Raw genomic sequence first — 27028 nt, 5'->3', positions numbered from 1 at the left:
ATCTGCATGGCTGGATACCACTAGAGGTAAATGAGAATGTTTTTTTGTAATTTGGGTGAACTGATCCTTTAAGGCAAGATTATGTGACTTTTGAGTAAAGAACCACAAATAAAACATTTAATTAATGAGCAGTAAAACACACCCTCAGTTCAATACAATCATGGGTTTTTCTTGCTGCAGCCTCACTTGGTCTGGTAATGTATGACCAGTAACGTGTGGTAGTTAATGTTAGCAAACTTTAGATAGATGTCACTTAATACACAATGTTACTGAGTCAGTTCGCTGACTTTATAACTCATTTGTACTTGTGCTTCTGTTTCACCAAAAGTTATAGCTTCACTTTTAATAGCCAAATAGGAAAGGAAGGAGCAACTTCGGTCCTTTTTTCTCTCAAATAAAGACAGGGTTACTGATGCAGTGTTTAATATTAATTAATTACCCACAATTTATCTGGCAATTTTCCTACAAGGTAACTGTGGTGATGTTATCTTGTTGTTTTCCATAACTGTCATGTATTTCAGCACTGTGTGGTTATTTGCTGCCTTTCCTTTCAAATCACATGAATTAAGAATGTCACACATACAATTTACAGTGTAAGAATCAGAAAATACATGATGTAGTAAAAATGAGAAAGGAGTAAGCGACCCAAAAAACAAGTATTTCATAAGGAACTACACCCTAAAAAGCAAGTATTTCATCAAGTTGTTGTAAACTATTTGCTGCATTTTATTTCCCAGGAGAACAAATCATGTCTCACTTCAGCTTTTAACAAATACAGTTCTTTTAAAGAAATGACACTGATGCTTTTATTTGTACACCGATAGTAAAATCCTCTGCTGGAGTGTACTGTCTGCTTCTGTGTGTTGATATGTAAACCCTTTGCCTGTCTGTGTTGTATATCTGCACATGAACCTGTGTGTGTGTGTGTGTGTGTGTGTGTGTGTGTGTGTGTGTGTGTGTGTGTGTGTGTGTGTGTGTGTGTGTGTGTGTGTGTGTGTGTCGTTGCTGCTGAGGGAGTGGAGAATAACTTTGTGGGAGACCATCTGTCTTTTGTGTTACTGAGGTAGAATGAGAGATTAAGAAACTGAGGGCAACTGAGGTTTAAATGAGGTCTTTGTGTCAAGGCATAATGGTAATGTCAAATACAGATCAGAAGTGCACAACAAACACAGCACAATAATTATCACTGAGTAGACTGACAACATGTTCCTGAATAGTTTTGTACCTGAGGTTTCAATATGGTGTAAAAGCACTGTAATAGTAAAATCCTGAGTGTGGTAAAATGACACATCAACACTGTTGTTGACTAAAGTATATATGAAGGGTTTCTTTCCAAAATGAGACATCCATTTAAACCTTTGGGTGCTTTTTTCTGCTGGTTGGAAGGAAAATAAAAGGATTTCACAGAAGTTATTAATCTGAATACTGTACTCTCGCTTACATTGACATTTGAGCGATGTAATCCTATGCATTTTTTAATCTGAGCAAAGAACGTAAGACATTTCTCCCCTCCCAAATTGGATATTTCATTTTGGAATAAAACCTTTCACTTCTACTTTCATAATAATGACTTCAGCGCACCATGTTTATATTGTAACATTGCTAAAAATGTCACCGTCTTGCTCCCATTTCATATGAGGATTCATGACGCTTGATTTAGAAACATGTTTCAATAAAACGGTTTAGTTTGGTTCCTTTTTTCTTGAATGCCCCCTTTCATTTTAGCCTGCAACCCCTTCCACACACACACACACACACACACACACACACACACACACACACCCTTGTACTTCTATCTTTGTGAGGACCATCATTGACATAATGCATTCCCTAGCCCCTTACCCTAATCATCACAACTAAATGCCTAACCCTAACCCTTAAAACCAAGTCTTAACCTTCAAACAGCCCTTTGAAGTGTTTCAGTCCTCACTATGTAGCAACATGTGTACATACACACACACACACACACACACACACACACACACACACAGGTTCAGGGAGAGCAGGCATCCTTAAAGGAATAGTTGGTCATTTTGTGAAATTCGTTTCTTAGCTTTCTTGTCTAGAGTTAGATGAGAAGATTGATACTATGGAAAATGGTTAGCATAGCTTAGCATAAAGACTGGAAACAGTTAGCCTAGCTCTGTCCCAAGGTAACAAAACCCATGACCAACACTTCTAAAACTCAAAGCCCCCATAAAAACAAAAATTGAGATCTTGAGAAGATTGAATAGGATTTTGTTACCTTTGGACAGAGCCGCGCTAGCTGTTTCCCTGTTTCCAGTCTTTGTGCTATGCTAAGCTAATCAGCTGCTGCTGCTGGCAGTAGGTTAACATTTACCTTACAGACATGAGAGTGGCATCAATCTTCTCATCTAACTCACAGCAGGAAAGTAAATAAGTGTCAAACTATTCCCTTAAAAAAAGCCATATCCAAAAATCAAATTCTTCGATGTTAAAACAAACTCTTATAGTGAACCAACAAAACCAGGGTACAGTATCGGATCAGGAGAAGAAACCACTGTCGACAATGACTTTTTTGTGTGTGTGGGTGTGTGTTTGTGTGTTCCTGAATCCCCATCCCAGATAGGAGTCAGACTGTACCCCTGTTTGTTTGAGGCCAAACCTTGAGGTAGGTAGAAAGGCATCCTATCTACTCCCCTTCCTCCTGCACTGGAACCTGAGATGACGAGGGCTCGAGCTGTGAGGGACCCTCCTCAGCCTCTTCTGAAGGGCCCTGGAACAGCAGGGGACCAAAACCACTGTCACTTTGTCTGTCATTGTTTTATCTCTTTCAGTCAAGTGATTCATTATGCGCAAAGTAATGAATCAATACTAGAAAGAGCTCGAGAATACAAGAATGAGTGTTAACATTTAATTGAGTAATTGCGTGCGGGGACGTACGTCCAGCTGTCAGACCTAGAAATGTGAGGAAGACGACAGTTATGTCAGGAAACCAAGAAGACAGAGGAAGAGAACAGTTAGATCAGGTTTCCCCTCTCTATATTGACTCATTCTTCCCCTTCGTGTGCGTGTGTCTGAGAAAGGGAGTCTGTCTCAATGGTTTCAGTTCTTGAAGCATCTTTGACAAACTGCTCAGTGGAGAGGATGCGATAAGGCAGATGTGGGGCATCAAGAGAACTGCTTTGGTGACGACTATTGTGCAATGCTTTTGTTTGAAATATGAACAAGATGGCTAAAAGAACCAAAGTTTCTCAGAAACACTTGGGCGTATATTCACCAAAACTGGATGTCACGAAAGGATGTCTGGAGGTGTATCTGGGGAATTCAACACTGACATCTGTGCATTTCCAAGAACTCGTCATATCCTCATGAAGTCAGTTTACGTAAAGCACAAGGAACATGTGCATTGGTTCTTTTACTATTTACATCAAATGTGCCAAAGCAACAGCAATTTTAGTAGTTTAATATTTGCTGATAATACATAGTGTACTAGGATCCAAAGGTCTATTTCTGACATACACAAGTAAATATGTAGTGAAATGCAATGTGGCGTGTGATCCTAATGTTGTGCTAAAAGTCTAGTGTGAAAAACATGTGACACGTGCAAATATGCAATGTGCAGGGCAGTGCAAAGGATTCGCTGTAGACAATGTGCAATGTACACCATCCTGATGACCTGAGGAAAGAGGCCTTTTCTTAAGTCTCTCTGTGTTGGGTTCGTGGTTATAGTGGTGTTTGCCAGAGCGTGGAAGCTGTAGTAGTTTAGACTAGTAGAGTGTTGCATTAAGGCACACTAAATGCTATGAGAAAAGACAAATGTAAACTGCTGAAGAATAGCTTTGAGGTAGGCAGAGGAACATCCTATCGACTCCCCTTCCTCCACGTATGGTTACACAGTACATACTGAACTAGTGAAAGCATATCACTTTCATAAGATATACAGATAAATCAATGAGTATCAATGTTTATGTGTGAAAAGCAATAATATATATTATATATATATATAATATATAAGTCTAAAAATGACTTGGTACACCTAGCTAAAACTAATGCATTCTAATACAACAACCTGGTAGCTTGGTGGCTAAGATGAGGACCTCTCTCTCTTGATGTTTCTTGTCTGTCTCTCTCTACCATCATTATTAATAAAATGTACCCATTTTACAGAGGTGTTAATTCCACTTTATGGTCATTTTGGAGGCTGCAATTTGTGGTGCTGGTGAATTGTTTTGTTTTATACTGAGAGGTGTTTCTAATATTTTGTCCACCCCATTTATATCACTGAAGGTGAGCTAAATATTAGAAACACCTCTCAGTAACTCAGCAGCTGAGCGAATATAAAAGTTCACAGTGGTCCAACTAGAATCATGAAGGCCACAGTTTGTTGGCTGCAGCACTAGAATGGGTTCAAAGGGCTTTTGAATGTAGTTTGGTTTTGATGCTAAACATGGGCTCTGTGCTTAAGACAAGTTTATGACAGTCATGAATAGTTAAATGAGATCATCTCTGCAAATCAGCTCTGCTTTTACAAGTCCTACACCATAAACATAACTGATATTAGTCAAAAGGTAAACGTGTGACACAAAATGAGATTTCTGTTCAACTGAAGCAGGGGTTGCATTCCTCCATAGACACAAACTCTTAAAGTGACTTCAGCTTCAGTTTGATGCAATACTAACTCATTTAAAACAAAACAAAAAACCTTAAAAAGGTGAAAAATAATTTGGTAAATCTGCAGTGGAAATAAAATTAAGAGCGCACATGCTTAGAGGCTAAAAGGATTTAATGCTTTGTAATAAAATTCTGCAACAAACCTGCTGTAGCTTAACATGAAAATGTCTTGAGCTTATCTTATATACACAGACCTTGTTTCAGTCATTTTAACCAAAGACACATTTAAATTAAATCATAAATACGTTTTCAGTCACGGGAAACCTGTGGCTTAAAGTGCCACATCAAAACAAAACCGGACCACCCAACTACCCTTTTAAAGATTTTGTATTCCTTACCTGCTGCTCTTCAGTTACTTGTTGAACTACTTTCTGGGGCTGTGGAAAGAGAGGGAACAGAATTAATTAAGCATGAAGGAAAAGCCGCTCTCAAGGACTGTGCAGCTCCAGCAGACACCTTGGAGGCTTTGGACATACATTTACAATCAACTCCATGATGTCTCTAACTGTCAACGATTACTCCATACCCATTTCCTCGGTCGCCCACGTGGTCGTCTCTCCCCAACAGGCTCTACTTTCTGAGAAAGAACAGATGAATGGTTAAAGGGAGGTTACAGATTTGAACATTCCTGTCATACTCATACAATATCTAAGATTAAGGCCTTATATGTTTTCATTTGAGTATTGTAGTTTTTGAGACTTTGGCAGCAGCCATTTTCAACTGCTAAAGCTTCTGCAGGTCAATGGGGAACATTTCTCTCAGGAGCTACAGAGGTTTTGTTCTATAAATTGTAGTAACACTATTATTAGTATTACCAAAAAAGTTATTTGGGAATACTATGATTTAATTTTACAAGCACAAGTTGTATGGCCTGCATGGTTGGCACTGTCAACAACTGCAACAAAACTACACTCCTTAGTGATAAACAGAAACAGAAATGTCTTTTCCCCTCAGTCAAAATGTCCCTTGAAACGTCAACAGTGCCTGCACAGCTGTATATTCAATAAAATCCTGCACATGCATCAGCTTCCACAGTGTGACTATCTGAACATAAATGAGGAACTCTCACAGCCAGAGAAAATGGTTTTAAACAATCAAATAGTAAAATATCAACAAGTATACATATTTATGTCTTTTTTTGTTTGTGGACTGTTTGAAGAAATGTTCAATTTTCCCAAATTTGAAAACACAAACAATTGATTTGTGTGATTGGCATGTCGAATTACAGGCTCAGGCATGAAATAACTTCCAAGTTGTAACAAGTTCAGTTGCCTGACAGTAAGTGTTTCTCCAGTAATAGTGATAAAGCTGAAAACTACATTTTTCTTCAAAGTCTCTTCTGAGTCTCTCTCAACAAAACAAAATAAACAAGACAAGTTATGTTTCCACATTTGTATAAATTGATTCACAGCGTTTTACATCTATTACATGCTGCAAATGCACAGGGAGTTCCTGCAAATCTCCTGGTTTGAATGGAAAGCTCCCAGCAGGGGCAGTGCAACAACTTTCCCTCCTGATACAACAGGCTTCCTCAAACTACAATGGGTATTTTTATTTGTTTGTGTACTAACAAATTCTTCAATAACTATGCAAGCAGCAATGTTGCTGATAATGATGTGTCTGAGTGCGTGTTTGCACAAGTGTACAGTACACTTACATTTAATAGCTGTCGTTGATGGCACACAAAATTGAGCTTTTATTCTTTATGGTATTAGTGAATTTAGAAATATTTTTTAATTGATTGGAAATGAGATCCAACTGGTAAGAATGATCTTGATGATTGTTATAAGGTAGAAGTATTCAGATCCTTTAAGTAAAAGTAGCAATACAACAATGTACAAATAGTCCACTACAAGTAAAAGTCCTGCTTTCACAATGTACTCAAGTATCAAAAGTAATGCTTGTTATGCAAAATGTCTCCTTTTAGAGAGTTTTATATATATTATTGAATTATTATCACTGATGCATTTGTGTGTAAGGGTAATTTTATTGTTGTAGCTGGACCGGTCAACATGGAGCTAATTTCAACTATTTAATATACTGTTAAAATACTATTTAATAATTTAGAAGATGAGAAAATGTGTGTAAAATGGTAAACTCTGAAATGTAGCGCATTAAAAGTATAAAGCATACAATGAAAATGTATAGTGATAGCCATTTTTCTGTAAGACAATCTTTCATTCCTCAGAATAATAACAGCTAACTCTGCACTGACCAGTCCATCTTTGAGCACTGCAGCATGAGACACAAATACTGCACTGATTTAATAACAGCTTGTCTTTTCTGACATTTGACCTCATGATGACTGCTGACTGTCTTATAGTGTCCTACAAAAGACATGAATCTTTGCATTTCAAGACGTATTACATGGAAAAGTCTCTGATGCATCTAATGCAGAAAGATAAACCCGTTAAGATCATATAAAGTACTTTATAAACTTGTAGACACCTACTACCATCAACTGTAAGACAAATATGTTGTCTGTTACTGGTTTCCTTTTTCAGGGGTGATAGAGATTGAAGTCATTTCAACTAAAGTAAGAAGTCACAGATAGGCCCAAATTCACTAATGACTATTTCTTTCTTATAATATTTTCTAATGTATCTAAGGATATTTGCAATAAATCTCAACAACATTTCTTGTGATGTAACAAAAATGTATAAATATTTAACCCGTCCAAAAAGTTCTGACTGGCAATGTAGATCGTTGTACTATAGTGCAGAAGCAAGGTGCTGTTACAATTCTGAAATTGAAATTCAGATAACTATTTAATATCTTAGACACTCTGATCAGTTTGAACCTTCAGTGCAGTTCTGGGGCCTTTGTTCTTGCTGCCTTTAGGTCGTCCTCTCGGTCGCTTTGGAGTCGGAGGTCCAACAGGCTCCTTTAGGGAGAGATCAAATGTGGAGCCAATAACTAACCAGTGAAAAACATTTGCATACAGCCAGGAGACAGACACATCCTCAACTAGAATGCCTTTTTTAATTTCTATTTGATATTTAATGACTTATGGTCAAGGACAGAGCTGATCAAATTCATCTAGTCCTACCTGCTGCTGTTTCCGTGGCCGACCCCTGCCCCTGCGCTGAGGCTCAGGAGGTGACTGGGCAGTGCTCGGCTGGGGAGACGGCTCTTTGGTCCCACTGTCACTCATGCCTGCGTCTGTCCACCTGCTTCAAAGAGTGTGGGCATCAAAGCCTGGAGGAGCGGCCTCGAGGGCTTAAAGAGGAGAAGACCTGAGTATCAGGAGCTGGAGATGTGAGCAAAGAAAAGTGAAAAGAAAAATGCTACTTTTGAATGCAGTGCAGCAATCACCTTTGGAGAATTCAGGATTATCAGCTATATTATACCACTTCAAATCGTTTTCTTTTTGCACAGTTGCCACAGTGAGTTTCAGTCGGTGCTTAATGTATCATTAAAAAGATAATTCAGAATCACACAGGACCCTTTTCCAAGAGCAAGTGTGGGAACTGCTTATACATAAGCCTTGACACCAGGTTCATCGGAACACAGACAGGGGTCTGGCAATCGCAGGGAAACATGAGAATGGTGACCAGCGACTAAAAGTAGCACAGATATTCACAACTCAATCTACCATCCAAAATCTGCATCTACTGTACTGTGCGCTGCCTTTCCATGTGCCCTCTGTGAGGTATTTCTCAATGAGGTTGTGCATGTTGTAGGTGTGCTGATGCTGCTACAACTTTTACTGTAAAACTACTGCATGCAAAACCTTAATGGAAAGAATCACCACAATATGACAAACTATTGACAAATCTGAGTTTGCAGCCTATAGTGAACTTCAGAGCTGCAACGATTAGTTGATGAACCGATTAGTCAGTCGACAGAAAATGTATCTGCAACTATCTTCATAATCGATTAATCATTTACATACATTTTCAACATTCAACAAACTTTCTCTGGTAGCAGCTTCTGGTACCATTTGCTGCTGTTATTTTCTGACGTTTTACAGAACAAATGAATAATCAATTTATCGAGAAAATGTCTTAATCTGTCGATAATTTCTTAACTTAACTAGACCTCCGATGAAATGTCAGAAAATAGTGAAAAATGCCACTAACAAGTTCCCACAGCCCAAGGTGACATCTTCAAATTGCTTGTTTCGTTTGACCAACAGTCCAAAACCAAAAAGATATTTAGTTTGCTATCACATACAAAGAAAGCAACAATTCGTTACATTTGAGAATCTAAGCCTAGGGAATAGTAGGCATTTTTTGCTTAAAAAATGAGAAACGATTAATCAATGATCAAAATAGTTGCAGATTAATTTTATGATGATCAACTATTTGAATAATCGATTAACTGTTTTCAGCCCATAGTGAATCATAGGCTGATTAACAGCGCCCCTATGTTAGCCTACTGTAAACAATGTATCCTTTTATAATATTATATTTCCTTAAAAGTAATAGCGTTACTATTTACTTAATTGATTTACTTTTTATTAAGAGAGTAAACGATAAATGTCAACTTTAAGTTGGCTGTTGGTAATGTCCCAAGGTGGTCATTCACCATAACGTCTAGCTCTGTAAAGAATGTGCCAAACACTAATTGCCAACACAGCCTATCAAAACGGCCGCACTGAAGCAGGAAGTCAGAGTAATTTGAGAAATCTACGTCCTAGTTGAAACGATTTAAAGCCAAACGAGACGCACGACGTCGTTTCGTCGCTTATTAACTGATTTCGGAGCAACACAACAAGCGTCCTGCACTTCTTCTGCAGCAGCAGACCGTCCGCTTAACTCGTCTGTGTTTGGCAGTCAAGTACGGGACTGAATGTACTTTTTGCATATGGGCGGCAATTGCGACTATAAAAACACATTCTTTTACAGCCTTTAAAGAAGGTGCGTAAAGCGCTCCTGTGGCGAAACCGTCAGTTCAAACCTTCCAGACTTCGGTTGAATATCTGGCGCATGTAAAAACGCCAAAACAACAGTCGAGGCCATCTGTGTTTTAAAGCGTAAAGTCGGCGCTCACTACACATCCCCCTGCTTCCATCACTTGCGCAATCGATCTTAAATGTGTTGGGTTTTGCAGTGATAACAGGTCCCCCGAAGTGGATGAACCGAGTGTCAGCAAGAGCTGCAAAAACTTTACCAAGAAGGACAAAGGCGAGGAACACAGGTGCAAAAGCTCTCCTTTCAGACCAGTCTGAACATACATAGCCTACATACAGACATGCATTCAAGCTATAGGCTCCATGTTCTGGCTGAGTAATCCTGTTCATGCAGGCAGCCCCAAATGCAATACTGAGAGCAGAGTTCAACTTACCTTGAGTCGGTTTGCAGTTTTACCTGGAAATTCACACAGTCAGCTCACTTTGTGCTCCTGCACAACTATGAAAATCTTAGTGTATCGACCGTCTCATTGGTTGGAATGAAAGGGTAAACTCTCTCTCTCTCTCTCGCTCTTTCCCTCCCTCTCTCTCCTCCTCTCCCCCTCTCTCTCCTCCTCCTCCTCCTCCTCTAATCGGAAATGTGTGTGATCCCCCCCAGACGTCCAGTCACGAATACCCCAGTTGCAGTATAATTGGGGGTTGTAGCTGAGCAGTATGCATTGCATACTTTCTCTATTAAAGCATGTTTCAAGAAAGAACGAGGGTAGGAGGGTTGAAACACAGGACCCCGCCCCGAAAAGCTCACCGGACCACCCACTTGAGAGAGGGAGAAAGAGCGAGAGGGAGAGAGACGGGCATCAGACAGGAGGGTAGAGTCTGGTTCCGGGGTTCCCAAAGTGGGGTCCGGGGGCTGGGAAGTTCCCCACAGAGGGGAGAAAAAAAGTTACAGTGTGCTTCAGTAAAAATGATGGTAAGGTCAGTGTCTAGACTGTTCCGAGCAGAGGTTTCTCTCCCTCTCTCTCTCTCTCTCTCCCTGCTGTTGGATCCCCACCTACAGAGATATAATTCTGTAAGTCATAACAAAGGACAGAAATATTAAATTGTGTTTCTGAGAACAACGTCTACAGGGCAGTTGTCTGATGTGCGTTTGTTTGGGGGGAAAACGGACCCCAGTTTGGTTAATTTAATCATCCACTACATGCAAACATACATTAGAAGTGAGCAGTAAAAGAGCAGACATGTGTGCCCCTATGTGAGCAAAAGGATAAATTTCCCTTTTAAGTTTCTTATGCAGAACATGTAACACGTTTTTATTAGACGCCATCTCAAGTCTTTTACTCAGCTATTCTTTTATTCAGTTGTCCTCTAACCAGTTATTCTCTTGAGGATATATATTGTTCTGTTTGTATTGTATCTATTTATATTCTATAATTGTTTTATTTTCTAATATTACTGAAATAAAATAAAAAAATCACATCTTCCTAGGGTGGACATGTAGTATTTTTGGAATTAAATCTTTCTTTTTTTGTTGCATATTTCCATGTAGATTTATGATTTACATGCTGCCTCCATTTGGCTGAATTATACCTAAAATCATTCTTCTTCAAGAGGTAAATTTGCACAAACTGATAAGTACAGATGGAAATGTTTGAACCTCAGTGAATACACATTCCAGGGACGGCTAATGCTGGACTGCTCATGGAGTCATGTCAGGTGAGCGTGCTGGCAAGAGACCAAAATATAAAGCTTTAAGTTACAAAGATAAAGCACAGGGCTCCGTTTGAACAGTTTAGTGTCAGTTTCATGGTGTTCAGAAATTCACACTTTACATATCCTGTGAAACCTGAATGTTACATTTTTAAAAATTCATAATCAAAGGTTGAATTCAAAGACACAAAAAGTTGATCTAATTCAGGCTACACATAGTCCAATACCATGATAAGCATTAAACAAAATAAAGAAAGTATTTGTGTGGCAGAATTTATTAAAAATGTTAGCCAGGTTTTCCCTGAACAGTTGCTGAGAACCAGTAGTCATATATGAATCTGATTAGTCATCCACTATAAATATTACTAAATGAAAGTGAACAGAATGAGGCTGAAATCATAACTGTCAACCTGCCATTTCCAAATGTTGTGTGCAGCAGGAGGATAATTGGCCATCATTAGTTAGAGGGAACATGTTCTACACTTCAGTCCTATTAGTTCCTATTTCTGCAAAAAAAAAAAGAACAATGTCGGTATCGTCTGATTGTCGAGAAAACAAATGTTGGTGTGAAAATTTCCAAGAGACAGAAATAAAAAGACAGAACGGGGAATAAGACAGAGAGAGGGGGAGGGGTTTGCACGAGAGAGAAATTGTGTGTGAGACAGAGTTCAGTGGCCTTCTGCAGGCTGGTGTGTCTGAGATTCGGTTGGACTCTGATCTTGAGGTTTATTTAAGCTGAATTCCGTGGGCTCATCAGGACCGGGTTACAAAAATCCTCCTATAGAACTAGAAAGAATGTGCAGCGCATACAGTTCTGCATAAGGCACAAAGGCATGTCTTTAGAGGTGGGGGCAGGCATCAAAAGACAGGCAGAGGAGGGATTTCTTTAGAGGCTGGGGGCAAAGAAGGTATTTTGGAGCTCCTTTCAATGCCAGGGAGAGGAGGGGAGGTGTACAGTTTTGTGGTAAAGGGTGCATTTCCAGGGGATGTTAGGAACTTAAAATGTGTGCTGTAAACCCCCCACACCTCCCCTGTTATTGGAAGTTACTTAGCTCCAGTTATTCTCCTCTGAACCTGAGGGGCTACAATTAGTTTTTATCCCTGCATCCTTTTTAGTTTTTGGTGAATAAATAAGAAAAAATGCCAGGACTTTAAGTCCCCATATATAGCAATTATAAGCAGTATATAAACATCTAATAACTTGTTTGTAATGCACTATAATCTAGCTGTAAGTAGATATAAGTGTTTAAAATGTATTTGTCAACAAGCAATACCCATTATGGGCACCCATAAGTGGAGGCTGGTGTATAAACAGATAATGAATGAAAATATAGTAAAACACAGTTGTAATAATATAAAATATGTCTTCATAGGAGAAGTTATAATTGTTGACAAACACTGTACATTAATAAACATTTAAAAATGTCCTGATATGTGCTCACAACTACATTATAGTGTGTTATAAACCATTTATTAAATGTCTGTAAACTGCTTATAAATGCTACAAACCTTACTTACATTTTTATGATAAATCCTCTGCATTGTTTTGCATTGTGGCGTAAGTAATTATGTTTTGGGAATATAAATGTTTTCTGCTTATTTTGTCTGCTGGATTTTGTCTGCTCGCAAGAAGTAATTCATGACTTTAAATGCCCCTACTTAAAGTTAGTTACTCTGGAAGAAAAGATTATAAAAGCACATAGAAATGATTTTAAAGCAGATATACTGTAACAAATTACTGTGCTCTCTTTGCATTTCCCCCCCTTTTTTTAACAATATAGTGTGATGTAACTCGTATAATAAAATCTGATAATAAACTTTGATGAATTGTTAATATTTTTTAATGTAAAACAGACATCTGAGAAGAAAAAAAGTATATGGTTAAGTTAATAACTGGTCTTGAGGGCTTTGACAGCGGATTTAATCAGTCCCTGTTGGATGGCAGTCTCTGTTTCTAAGCCATCTCCATGACCTTCTTGATCCAGTCCACGTAAACAGAGACACGGATGAAGATGTTGGGCTGCCCCGGGTGTCCGCAGCGCCTCATGGGGATGATCACACCCTCGAGTACCCAGCAGTCCATGCTCTTACACGCCAGAGGACCGCCGTAGTCTCTCTGCAGACACACAGGAACAACACTCTGGAGTCATTATTTGTCTCTGTTATGACTGACTGTCACTGCTGAGGTTGGAAACATCTTGCAGTCACATCTTGTCCAGTCCAGCTCCATTATCCAAATGGTGAATGTGTTTGATTTATAGGAACATATAAATAGCCGTACGCTCTTTACTTAAAGTGATTTCCATCATCAAAAGATTGTCTTCACCATCAGTATCTGTAGTATTAATGCTCAGCACTTAATGGTGTTATTCTTGGTCATTAAAAGAAACAATCCAACATTTTGGGGAATGAGCTTATTCGTGTAGATGAGAAGATTGATACCACTCTAATGTTTGTATGGTAAATATAAAGCTACAACAAGCAGCCAGTTAGCTTAGCTTAGCATAAAAACTGGAAACAGAGGGAAACAGCTATCCTGGTATTGTCCAAAGGTAAAAAAAATCCACCTACCAACATCTTTAAAGCTTACAGGCACATAGCTCCCCTGTTTTTACACTTCAGTTTTTGTATGAATTGTATGAAATAAACGAGATATAACTTGTTACTCTGTGAGCTGAGTAGAGGTGCTGATAGGTGGACAGAGCCAGGCCGACTGTGCTAAGGTAAGCTAACTAGCTGCTGGCTCTAGCTTCACATTTAGCAGATAGACATAAGAGTGGTGTTGATCTTCTCATCAAACTCTCAGCAAGAAAGCGAATGAGCATATTTCCCAAAATGTCAAACTATTCCTTCAATGCCACTCTGCAGTGACTGTCAAAGAAAATGTTCAGTGTTGGGGTGTCATGGTAACCTAGTGGTTAAGATGTGTACCATATTAACCAAAATGTCCCAGGTTTGATTCTGTCTGGGGACCTTTGTTATCTAATAAAGGCAAAATGCAAAAAAAAGAAAAAAAATATTAAAAAAGAAAATAGTGAATGAAGAAACTCTGCTGTAGCTCCAGGGTAAAAATATTCTACTCAAAATGGACAATAAAGCTTTGCACAGCTGTGCACACTGTTGCATTGACACCCACCTCACAGGCGCCTACCCCGCCCTGGAATGAGCTCGTGCACATCTCATTCTCGCGAACACGACCTCTGAAGTATTTGTTGCATTCCTTGTTACTAAGAACTGGTATTTGGGCCACATTGAGGACGGTCTCATCTCCAGTCCCTTCAAAAACAGCAAGAAGGAGGAATGAGTTAGCAGGTAACGTGTTTAAAGGGATGGAGAAAAGAAGAAGAAGGTGGACAGATGTTGAATGCTTCTGGAAATAGCAATGCCATCTGTTGCTCAACGGTCTGAATGGCTTTCTCATTTAGATGCAACATTACTTCAAGGGCAGAAACAAGACGCTTGTTCTAAGGACGTCATCTATTATTAATTATTGCAATAGAAGCATATTGTAGTTGAAAGAAACACAGCATGTAGTGAATCCAGTGTCAAGTTATCACTTCCAAAGGATTATACTTGCCTCTCGTTTCACCCCATCCTGCGATCTCACAGTTCGTCCCCTCAGCTACAATGTAGCGCTCAGGAGGGAGGCAGATCTGAGAGACACGCTCATTAAACTGGGCAGGACTAGAGAAAGAACAGAGAGTCAGAGGGAAAGTACTGGCATGTCTGAGTGCATGTGTGTGTGTGTGTGTGTGTGTGTGTGTGTGTGTGTGTGTGTGTGCATGCTGGGGGCACTTGGTAGTACACACGATTCCAGTTGTAGCATGACCAGCTGAGACTCTGAGGGTCCACAGACGATCTTGGTAAGCGGGATGGTTTGCACACCAGACTCTCCTTCTTGTGGATCACGAAACAGTGTTCCCATCATGGCCGAGTACCCGGGCAGGTCCACATAGCTGCGCACACATGCAGACGAGTAAACATGGAAATACAAGCAAAGTTTTATTTCATGTCTTATCTTGAAATATCCTTTAAGGGGATCTCCAGCAATTTAATATTGCTCGTCCAGAAAGGATATTTTAAACAAGACTAAGAGTCTAAAGTCATGCTAGCGGCTCTATGAGGCTGTACTTAGGCACAGTGCTTTGAGCTAAATGCTAATGTCAACATGCTAACATGGTGGATGCTAAGCAGGTACAATGTTTACCATGTTCACCATCTTAGTTTAGTCTGTTAGCATGCTAACATTTGCTAATTAGCACTAAACACAAAGTACAGCTGAGGTCGATGGAAATGTCATTTGTTTTGCAGGTATTTGGTCATAAACCAAAGTACTGGACAAATTAAAATTTTCGACCACTAGAGGATATTGGTAAGGGATCACCAAAGTGATTACAATTCATCCGGAGGGGACATGAATATGTGTGCCAAATATTTATCTACAGTTGTAGTACAGAGAACCTCATGGTGGGACTAGAGGAAATGTCAAGGGATCAATAAAAATCGTGCCATTCCTAGAGTAATACCGCTAGCATGGCTAAAAATGGTGAAAATCAAAGTAGCAGAGGCTAAGATATCCTAACTTGTCGGTTAGTTTTTTTAATCTTTTTTTGTTGTTGGAAAATAAATAACAAAAACTTTCCATTTCCATGCTAAATCTTCTCTGTATGGTTTTGTTTTGCACCTCAGCATACATAATTACGTTTTGGGAATGCACCAAAAACCTTTAAATAAATATAATTTACCAGGAGGAGAAACACTGCTTGGTGCTGATCACCCATCTGGGGTTTACCAGGGATCCTCCACAGAAATGGTTTCCTTTCCTGCACACAAGAGATCAGAGGTCATACAGAGCACAGCAGAGTGTATTTTACTTGTTCATGGCCAGCTGAAACACCATCAGCTCTCAGACTCACCTGTCTCTGAGGCTCACTGTCCATGGCGAGTTCCCGGGAATCCCATTCACGATACGCAACCTGGAAACCTGGAAGCGGTCCTCTCTCTTCCCGCACTCACTAAACTCACTGAGCTCTGCTTTCACAAAAAGGTGGCAAGTCATAAAAAGAAGTAATCGATCTGAATGAGTCAGGCAAATTATAATTATATTCATTCAGAAACTAACCTACTGGTTCAGTCATAGGCGATTTCTCTCCAGCTGTTTGAAAACAACAAGAAGCAGATGAATTGTTACATTTCCTGTCAGAAAACCAGAAGCTCTGGATGAATTGTCACCAAGCAGTGCATTAAACTACTCTGGGGATCTTAAAATAGACAAAGAAAGCAGAGTTATGTACCACACTGTTTGATGGCACAGTAGTCAAACTCAGTTTTGGGGTCGGTGGTGTAGCACCAGGGTCCGTGCTGGTCCCCATCTGGGTTACGACAGTAGTTCTCTGTCAGATTGGCCTCAGGATGCGTCTTTGGGTTTATCCTGGAAAAATCACACGGATCTCTACGCGGTACGAGGGCTCAGAATTTTTCTAAGCATTTTTTCAATCGCCCCACTTATTTGTGAATTACGTGGATCTTTTCTCCTGGCTGGAAGCATCCTAAACCAACTCAAGAGACTGTGTCCTGATTTCATACTACATACAAACTGTATACAGTGTGTACTATATACTAATACTAAACTATTTTTGTAGTTAGTATAAAATAAATCAACATATTTAACTGTTGTAATACTTCAATCAAACTGTGACAGTAAAATGCCACTCTTTTTCCAAAAATGTATTATTTATTATTATTTTTGTTTTGTGAGGTGTTCTTGGAGCAGTTTCACCACCATCAACAATACTTTTTCCAGCTGTGAGAAGCTCTGTGCATTTCCGTGCATTTCATTGTGGGAGCATAGTGTCCTCCTAGTGTCATTTTAAATCTGCACACTGACTGTTTTGAGTATACTTAATTTATTCATTTACACATACTCAAAATCTGCTTAGAATTAGTATTCAGTACAGATTTTGGACACAGCTCAATATAACGGCAACAAATTGTGTCATAGATGTCCCCAAAAGCATATAGACTGTTTTCTTCTTGGATCAAATCATCAGTCTTTCTAACAATTAACTGATGACCGTACCTGGTCCGGTGAGGTGTGTTAACGTTCCATTTCTGGCAGGTGATCCCCTTACGAGTTTTGCGGACCATGCCTTTGTAGTTTTTCCCATTTTCTTGGTAGCAATCTAAAAAAAAAAAGACATTATTGTCATGACAGTGACCTTGATGAATTATGGCACACAGGGAAAGCGGTGAAAAAGTTGTAAAGATTGGATACAACACTGAAAGTACCTATCCTCATGCAGGGCCACAGCTACCATTGAGTACAATGAGGTCATAGCCTCAGTATTTTTTTCTGGAGATTTGGGGGGTTTAGCTGCCTTGATGGAGTTAGTAAAAACCTTACACATGGTGGGCAGTATTTTTTTTGACTCAATATATTACTACTCTAAGGCCAAACAAACAAACAAACAAATACCTTCAGCCTCTATGTCGTCTGCACAGCGTTTGATCTGTAAGCAGAGAGCAGTCCTCATCTCTGGCACAGATGTGAAGCACCAGGGAGCCTCCGACCCATCTGGGTTACGACAGTAGTTCTCCTCTAAACCTCTGGATGAGATGTAGTACACAGTCAGGTAGAATTGGTTTGGTTTGATTCATAAAACAACCTACACAACAACTTTTCCGGGCAATCCAACATAAAACATGGACATGCAGAAACACAAAACGAGCAGAATAAAACAAACTATAAAGAGCATGTAAAACAAACAAAGTGTTATGCATAAAATTGAAGCATGACACAAGATAAAAACACTAAATGTTAAAATAACTAATTTCTATAGTGGACCTGGTCTGAGAACAGCATAGAAATTCCAAATGTAGTCCCCACACATTGAAAGGATTTAGATCCAAAAGTACCATATCTTTGAAATTTGACTATGCTGAGTATTGTACCCATGCTGGTCTCTAGTACGCTCAAACACCTGTAAATAGTCATTTAAATGTAGGCATTTATACAAATGACTTGCTGCAAGATACTGAACCCTGTTAGCAATGTTTAACCAATGCAGTGATTGAAAAATGGGTTATTTCATCACAATCAAAGATATAACGTATCATCTTATTTTGTACAATTTGTACAAAAAAGATCATGGTAATAGAAACTACATATATAGTTAATCCTTGATTGTATCATAGCCACAAAAGTTTCATTAAGACACTTTTTTTCTATTTAAAAATTTACAGACATTTTACTCTTCTGGACAATAATAATGTCAAGTGTCTCATCACAAATGCATTAACTGACCTGTGACACAGACATACTGTGCTGTATCTGCCCCTTTCATTTTGAGATTATACCAAAATACCATACTTCTTGTAACTTCTACCAAAAATGGATGACTGAAACGCTCGTAATAGATTTTGGCATGATGAATGATCACCACTTCACAAATAAGTTTAATATTCATTACACATCCATATTGCCACTCAGTGTGCGTCTGGCTTTTTAATGTGGAGTTGCTGACCATCTATCATCTACTGTCAACTGCCAGCAGAGAAATAAGATCGCAAGAAACTTCACAGCAATGACATCTTGACATTAATATTCATGTGTGAAGCAAATAGAGCACTTTTAAACTAACAGGCTATGAGTGCAGAAAGTATTTTCATCTTTCAAACTCACTCAACTTCTTTTCCCTTCTCCATCATACTGTATATCAAATCTGTACTTACTTGCATTCATATGTATTTGGGTAGAAGGGATGCTCATGAGGGTATTGGGCATCCCACCGCTGACAGGGGATACCTGATGTTGTCTCGTTGACTTTACCACGATAATCCTCCCCACGGCCACGGAAACAGTTGGTCGTGAAGCTGGAGCGCTGGCGTTTCTCAACCCGCACCTCAGCTGGCATGAAGAAGCAAGTTGAAGGGGAAATAAATTAATGTTACACCTCTGGACTACACAGAGAGAGAAGATTTTATGGATTTTATGTTCCGGTTTTGTAGTGAAATTAAAGTCAAAACTGCTGAAGGTGGAAAGTTTCTCTGTGCTCACCTTAAATCTGAGTGTAAGACGTGAGCAGGATTTTGTGACATCACAACGAGCCAGTCATTGAATGCCAATCATGGTTCAATATGTAACTTACACAAGGGTAATGTGGAAACTTGAGTCCTCCAGCACACATAGGCTGAATTTTGATTTTTCAGTGAATTAGGAGACATCTTAAACTTTTGACACGAAAAATATTTGCTTATTCATAGATTCTGGATTTTTAATTTTTTAATAATTATAATAATTTAACAAAGAAAAAATGTTTAACTAGATATTAAAAGTTTTTAGTATCAAAACCACATTATATGAGACATAAATTATTAACCCATCTCTCAAAACCATGTCTGGAGGGAATCTTTAAAGAATCTGATTAAACAATCTTCTTTTCAAAAGTCCATGATCATATAAGAATGATTTTCCGCTGCCATGGTTACACTTGAAGTCAAGATAAAAAAAATCTCTCTGTTTTTTAAAGTGTGACATTGAGAAGATTAACCCGGGGATTAGATTCCTCAAGTGTAAAAAGTCCAACTTCCTTGTGTAGATCAATTATTTAGTTTTAAATTCAGGATCAGATTTAAAATGAGCATTCCCCCAATTTTCCTCTGATTGTGTTTTGTTTGTCTAACGCAGATACAAAAACAGAATACATACGCTGGATAAAAGAAAAGCTGGAAATGAAGTAAAACGTATTTCTCTTCTTGTGAAAACACCAAAATAAGACAGAAACTATGTGATATTTTGTTTTTATCTTTTTGTTGATCTGTGATGATGATGATGATGATGATGATGATGATGATGAGAACTGATTTTGAGCAGTGTTTAGTTTTTTTACTCAACACTGACTGCACCACAAGATGGTGCTATCTTATAGATTTTAGGCCGCAGTGATCTCTGTCCTCAGTGGAAATGCCAATGTTGCCAGTGTCATCTTGCACAACTTGTGTCGAAATTCTGGAGAAAATGCCCTGCTTTGGGTTTATTTATTTGCTTATATTCTGAAGCTCAACATTTGAGTCTAGTGTGTCATTTATTAAATATTAAACATAGTACAAAATACTTACCTTCTATCATATCTTGTTTTTATGTATATTTGTAAAATACTTGTACTACTACTACATGTAATGAAAGCTCTACCACAGTAAAAACTCACACAAACTAAATGAAAATTAAAATAAGCCATATAAAGAGAAATAAAACAGTTTGAAAATCATTGTAATTAACCATTAATTAACCTGAAACCCAGTGAGACAATGCAGGGCTTGAATCACTGACAAACATCTGCACACTACCGCATTTACTCTTAAATCAAAGAGAATCATTGGGGCAATTAAATGTCTCACAATTTGGGAAGTAATTTGCACAAACACCAAAAAGGTGATTTTTCTAAATTTAATTACAGCGACTTAATGAGACTCCCTAATTCCACTGTGTCTACTAATGCCATAGGAATCAGCTCAATTTAGCTCATGTCGCCTCTGTTTTACCAGAGGGAACTAATGGCACAAACAAAACAGAAGAAACAAGCAAGAAGGTCTGATCCAACTAACTTATGCTATGATACAAAACATTACAGTAATATCTTATTTAGGGCTACAACTATTATTTTCGTCATCGATTAATCTTCCAGTTATTTTCTTGATTAATCAATTAATCGTTTGGTCTATAAACTGTCACAAAATAGTAAAAAATGTCTTGTTTTGTCCAAAACCCAGAGATATTCAGTTTACTATCATAGAAGACTAAGAAAAGCAGCAAATTGTCACATTTGAGAAGATGGAAACAGAATATTTGCCATTTTGGCTAAAAAAAGTTAATTAAACAATTAATCCATTGTCATAAAAGCTGCCAATTATCTTTCTTTTGATTGACTAATCGATTAATCATCTATAATCTTATTATGAGTATTTGTAATATTGATACTATAACAAAAGCAACATCTTACTGCACTTGCTGATCTCACAGTTCTCTCTCTCCACCTCAGGGTCTGTGGTGTAACACCAGGGCACTGGAGAGGCATCAGGGTTACGGCAGTAGTTATCATCTAAACTCTTATCAGGATACCTGAAAAATAAGTAATTTATTATGTCCACAATAACAAAACAAAGGACTTAAACAGTTCAGAAGCTGTGGGAGAAGTTGCAGATCCTGTTTGACATTGATTCACATGCTAACAAGAAATTGTACAGCAACACACTCCAGTTTACATTATCAATTAATTTGGCTAATTAGGCACATGACAGGTAATGTAGTGACGAAAACTTGAGTACTTTTCAGGCTGGTAGATGTGTTGGTGAGGGTTCTGCTGGTCCCATCTCTGACACTCTCTGCCACTCACAGTGTGGTCAACCTGCCCTCTGTAGTCTTCTCCATTACATGTGATACATACCTCTGCAAACAAAAACCACAAACACAGCTTCAAAGACAGGAAAAAATTATCCACACAGAAAGTATTGTATTTTACAGGTCCCATAATTTCCGAATAATTCCATTAAAATGAACTGATATAATTGGTTCCTGGAAAAGACTGTCATTTGGTACTAATTACAGGGAAACTCGAGGCTGTGTTCAACTGGTACACTTGGTAATTACAACCTTCTTTTACCAAAGTAACCATCTTTTAATCAGTGCACAGCAGGTCAGCAGAACATGCAAACAATGTGAAATCTGTTTTTCTGTGTAGTTGATAATTACTGGAAAACATACAAATCAGCATAGGAAATTAAGTTTTTAACAGGATAAATGAATATTTTCTGTGTCAGAAAATACTGTACCCAGCTATGAAACTACAAATTTATTTTCCCAATAATTTCTTTAAAAACTCAAATTAATCTGTGAGTGATTACTATGTGTACTTTCTCAGATTATTGTCTCTATTTTCCTATAATTAGTACCAAATTATGTACTTAATTCCAAGAAACATCCTAGAAATTTTTTGAGAAATTTCAGGACCTGTAAATACAGCGTTTCACTCAGCTTTTCATACGACATGGTGATGTATAGAATTGTATGGAATGTACCATCTTTGCACTGGGGGATGTAGCAGCTTTCATAACGCCTCTCAGGGTCAGTGGTGTAGCACCACGGACCGATACGATCCCCATCTGGATTCCTGCAGTAGTTCAACTCCAGACCATTAGTAGCTGTGGGAGTCCACCTGAGACGAACAGAGAGTTTTACAGCGAGTGACGGACTGTCTCAGTTGTTATACAGTATGACACATTTGTTTGTTTTATGAGCTCTGTACTCCCGGCATTGGATTGGAAATGTAACAGTGTGAGGTTAAAGTGCCGACTCTCAGCTTTAATTTGAGGGTGTTTACATCCACATCAGATCGATAGTGTAGGAGTTGGAGCCCTTTTTATACACAGCCCCCCAATTTGAAAAGAAAGTAACTGGACAAATTAATATGAACTTAAAGCTGCATCAACAGATTTTTGACAGCAGACGAATTCCATCACAAGCTTAAAACACACACTACTAACATATTATCGCCTTATAAAGTTGTTTTAGCAATCTTGTTGGCTGCCTCTTACACTTCCAGTGGACCAGGAGCAACATTAACATATGTATTTAAAGTGGTGTCCAATATTGACTCTCCTGTTAGCTCTGGTGTGGTCTCCCCGACCCCCTGAGAAAAACATCTGGCTCTTAAGCTCTTGATGTTCAACTTTCGTCACCTGGTAGTCACTAACTTTGTCTGTCTGCTATTTGGTGCTGGGCAGGTAGTGTCCAGTGGGTTTATGATTACTTTTTCAGCTGATAACCTGCTGTTGGATGGAGGTTGATGAGAGTCGAGTTTACAGGCCAGAAAATTAAAACAATATGCTAAAAGAGGCTGAAAAGCTCTGTAGCTGAGGGGAAGTGCAGAGTGAGGTGATAATTTTCCATGTGTTCGTAGGAGTGACTCCTTTCACATTACACAGTCATTTAACTGTTTATGTAAACATATTGATTAGTGGAGGTTTAAATCAAGTTGTCATATTTACTATTTAGTTGGAAATATTTGGAGTCAATGAAATCTACAATCCATAAACATCAACAGACACAAGTGTTGTCTCTGCCAGGCCTGTACTGCAGCCATCTTTACTTCCTGCTTGTTTTCTTGGGGGTTTGCCTTCAGTCCTTTTTTAGGAAGTGAAACACACAATCAGTTGGATTGAGGTCAGTCAGAACCATTGAACTGTTTGGCCATAAAACACTTCTTGTTTATTTGTTTAGGATCTATGACCTGCTGCGTTGTGCTAAAATTGGAGGATTTTGTATAAAAGAGTCCTTCACTGTTCACCCAATATGGATGTTTGTGTCTGCTGTTTAATCTCATAGTTGTTCTTTCACTTTAAGTCCAATGTGCTGGAGTAGTGAGCAGAGTGAAAAAATACTTCCTGGTTACACTGTATGAAAGACTAAAGCTTCACTCGTCTCACCTGTGATCATGAGGAAACTTAGACCACCACTGTTGGCAGGTGAGCCCGCTTTTTGTGGTGAAGACTTTCCCTCGGTAGTCTTCTCCTTTACCCACGATGCACTTTCTGACATAGACTTCACAATAAAAAAAACAATCAAACAACTCCAGTATCGATACATCACATTGACCTCTGCGACATCACACGCGAGTCTTACCCTTCTTCTCATAAAGGTCACAGTTGACGTTTCTCTTCACCTCTGCATTGCTCCCATCGCCCACCCAGGGCAGATGTTTACAGGTGACAGTCGGACGTGTCTCGTAGTTGAACGCTCTGGTGTTGAGGGATATTTTCATGTCAAAGTTTTGTACATTCATGGATACAAAACATACAAAAAGGCATACTAATTAAAGGGTTTATAAGTTATCATTAATCACTTTCTTAGTGTTTCCAGTCTGTGAACACAAATATTAATGGACAAAATTCTGGTTTATTACAACTTGGGTCTCATTTTCATAGTGTTGGTCAAAATTTCTGTCTGCAATAATAACATCAATTGTTACGTTCTTGATACATGCTGGCAAGAGACACGAGTAGTCAGACGATCTTAAAGGTTTTTATAAACACCCCCCAGTTAGCCAAACTTATTTGGAAGAAAAAAACAAAGACTAACAATAAAATGATTACCCGAACTGTTTGTTGTTAGACTGTACTTTTGAGAGAAAAGATAAATAAGAAAAGCAATATGCAGATACATGTTGTGATATACTACAATTATTTATAATTTTGTAATTCTATTACTATTGTAAATATGTGAAATTATGGGTTCTGAAAAATTAGGAGTAATGAATGATGTTGCTGTAGTTAAAATGTTTGCTTCATTCTGATGCTCCACTACTTTTGTTGTGCAACATCAATGAGTTTTTAATAGATTTTGGACGATTGTGGAGCTCTGTGGTACAGAGGAATAAGATACATCAGGCTTTGGCTACACGGTCAATCACTTGTTAGTCAGATCAAACGAGCAAACTGCAAGGTACACTAAGTCATTAAAGAATGTTTTGGCCCTGATGATGCCATGTACCTTAAGAAATTATTGACTTAAATATAGGATAAATAAAGTCACAAGTAACAATTAATAACTCTATTCTAATTATGGCCTTGTTGGAGAAAAGTGCTTAGTGATGCTTATAACCTGCTGTATTAAAGTAGTTAAAGGTTGGATACCTGCAGTCCAGAGACTGTGAGCAGCGTGTGGCACAGTCCTCCAGGCTCAGGCCCGGCAACAGCAACACTCGAGCTGAGTTCCAGGAGGTGGGAACCAGCTCTCTACCCTCAGAGCGCTGGAAGTCATTCAGTGGACTGCGGGAGCCTGTTTATGCATAACAGAACAACAAACAATAAACTGCATCTCTACACTGACCAGCCACTTTATTAGGTACACATTGCTAGTACCGGGTTGGAACCCCTTTTGTCTTCAGAACTGCCTTAATTCTTCGTGGCATCGATTCAACAAGATGCTGGAAACATTCATCAGAGATTTTGGTCCATATTGACATGATAGCATCACGCAGTTGCTGCAGATTTGTCGGCTGCACATCCATGATGCCAATCTCCTGTTCTACCACATCCCAAAGGTGCTCTGTTGGATCGAGATCTGGTGACTGTGCCGGCCATTGTGAGGGTACAGTGAACTCACTGTCATGTTCAAGAAACCAGTTTGAGATGATATGAGCTTTGTGACATGGCGCATTATCCTGTAGGAAGTAGCCATTAGAAGATGGGTACACTGTGGTCATAAAGGGATGGACAAGGTCAGCAACAAAACTCAGGTAGGCTGTGGCGTTTAAACAATGCTCAATTGGTACTAAGGGGCCTAAAGTATGCCAAGAAAATATCCCCCACCCCATTACACCACCAGCAGCCTGAACTGTTGATACAAGGCAGGATGGATCCATGCTTTCATGTTGTTTACGCCAAATTCTGACCCTCTGATCAGAATGTCACAGCAGAAATCGAGACTCATGAACATTTTTCCAGTCTTCTATTGTCCAATTTTGGTTAGCCAGTGCCAATTGTAGCCTCAGTTTCCTGTTCTTAGCTGACAGGAGTGGCACCCGGTGTGGTCTTCTGCTGCTGTAGCCCATCTGCATCAAGGTGTGTTCAGAAATGCTCTTCTGCATACCTCGGTTGTAACGAGTGGTTATCTGAGTTACTGTTGCCTCCCTATCAGCTCGAACCAGTCTGTCCATTCTCTTCTGACCCCTGCCATCAACAAGGCATTTTTGCCCAGAGAACTGCCGCTCACTGGATAATTTCTCTTTTTCGACCACTGTCTGTAAACCCTAGAGATGGTTGTTTGTAAAAATCCCACCAGTTTCTGAAATACTCAATCCAGCTCGCCTGGCACCAACAACCGTGCCACATTCACAGTCACTTAAATCACCTTTCTTCCCCATTCTGATGCTTGGTTTGAACTTCAGCAGATCAGGACTTTTTGGCAGAAAAGCTATCTGCCAGAAACCCCTGAGGGCAAACTTCTCCCATGTTCGCAGATCGTCTTGACCATGTCTACATGCCAAAATGTTGCTGCCACCTGATTGGCTGATTAAATACTGTACTAATGAGCAGTTGAACGGTGTACCTAATAAAGTGGGTGCAGGTGCTCACTGGTACCAGCGGCAACATTTGGGCACGAGGCTGCACACATATAACCTTTGGACCAAGAAACCAGAGCCCAGAAAAAGCTTTAAATAGCAACACAGTACACATCTGGTTACTGAAAGTCCACTACTACTCCTATTACTACAGTACAACTATTACTGGTCTACATTCAAGCAGTGCTGAAATTCATTACATAAAAATCCTAGTGCTCCTAAAAAATATTAAATTGAAAATACTTGATTGGTTGTGTTTTGTAGTTTATTTCTTTATAACTCCACAGACATATACTCTTAATGCGATGTCAAAATACATAATAAAACCAAACATTTAGACTCCTCACACCAACACAAAGAATTAAGAAACTATGAGTCATTTATAATTGAAGAAAATTAGGATAATAAAGGTTTCTTACCAGTAGCCAGTCCGACTGTCAGGAGAATACAATACAGCAACAGCTTCATTGTTTGTGGTCTGTGGACGAGAAAGACTGTTTTATAATGCTGGATGGACGTCTGAGACTGAGGTTTCTGCTCTGAAGTCTTGTTCCTCTCACGATTTGGGGGGTTTTAAACATCCGATCACAGGTCGACTTGATAATGAGAACAAAAGACAAAAACCCCAAAAGCTCAGTAGGATGTTAGAAATCCACGCAGAAAAAATAAAACACTGACTTAGACACAACCACCCACACGCGAACACTGAGCTCTT

General features: G+C 38.9%; 2 protein-coding genes across 6 annotated transcripts; both read right to left on the bottom strand.

The window, feature by feature from the left end:
- Positions 1–895: 895 nt before the first annotated feature.
- Positions 896–10084, bottom strand: si:ch211-161c3.6 (high mobility group AT-hook 2b). Of its 4 annotated transcripts, none has more exons than XM_044216161.1 (6): positions 9925–10084; positions 7685–7885; positions 7436–7519; positions 5162–5212; positions 4974–5012; positions 896–2737 (listed from the first exon to the last, which is right to left on the bottom strand). In XM_044216161.1, exons 2-6 carry the CDS (start codon positions 7787–7789, stop codon positions 2654–2656), a joined length of 363 nt encoding a protein of 120 aa, XP_044072096.1. In that variant the 5' UTR covers positions 7790–7885; positions 9925–10084; the 3' UTR covers positions 896–2653. The 4 variants fall into 4 exon arrangements, with proteins under 4 accessions (XP_044072096.1, XP_044072106.1, XP_044072125.1 ...); XM_044216171.1 differs by having other exon boundaries at positions 7685–7854; XM_044216190.1 differs by having other exon boundaries at positions 7685–7808; positions 9925–10082.
- A 2936-nt stretch (positions 10085–13020) lies between these two features.
- On the bottom strand, positions 13021–27016 carry mst1 (macrophage stimulating 1). Of its 2 annotated transcripts, none has more exons than XM_044216054.1 (18): positions 26733–27016; positions 24884–25028; positions 23874–23989; positions 23678–23792; positions 22271–22407; positions 21521–21641; positions 21196–21314; positions 18929–19103; positions 17673–17803; positions 17277–17379; positions 16492–16628; positions 16320–16352; positions 16114–16231; positions 15943–16020; positions 15007–15153; positions 14775–14881; positions 14334–14473; positions 13021–13313 (listed from the first exon to the last, which is right to left on the bottom strand). In XM_044216054.1, exons 1-18 carry the CDS (start codon positions 26779–26781, stop codon positions 13152–13154), a joined length of 2133 nt encoding a protein of 710 aa, XP_044071989.1. In that variant the 5' UTR covers positions 26782–27016; the 3' UTR covers positions 13021–13151. The 2 variants fall into 2 exon arrangements, with proteins under 2 accessions (XP_044071989.1, XP_044071999.1); XM_044216064.1 differs by having other exon boundaries at positions 16114–16228; positions 26733–27015.
- Between the last annotated feature and the right edge of the window lie 12 nt (positions 27017–27028).

This window comes from Siniperca chuatsi, linkage group LG2 (assembly GCF_020085105.1).
Source record: "Siniperca chuatsi isolate FFG_IHB_CAS linkage group LG2, ASM2008510v1, whole genome shotgun sequence".
NCBI lineage: Eukaryota > Metazoa > Chordata > Actinopteri > Centrarchiformes > Sinipercidae > Siniperca > Siniperca chuatsi.
This window is presented reverse-complemented; position numbering and strand designations above follow the sequence as displayed.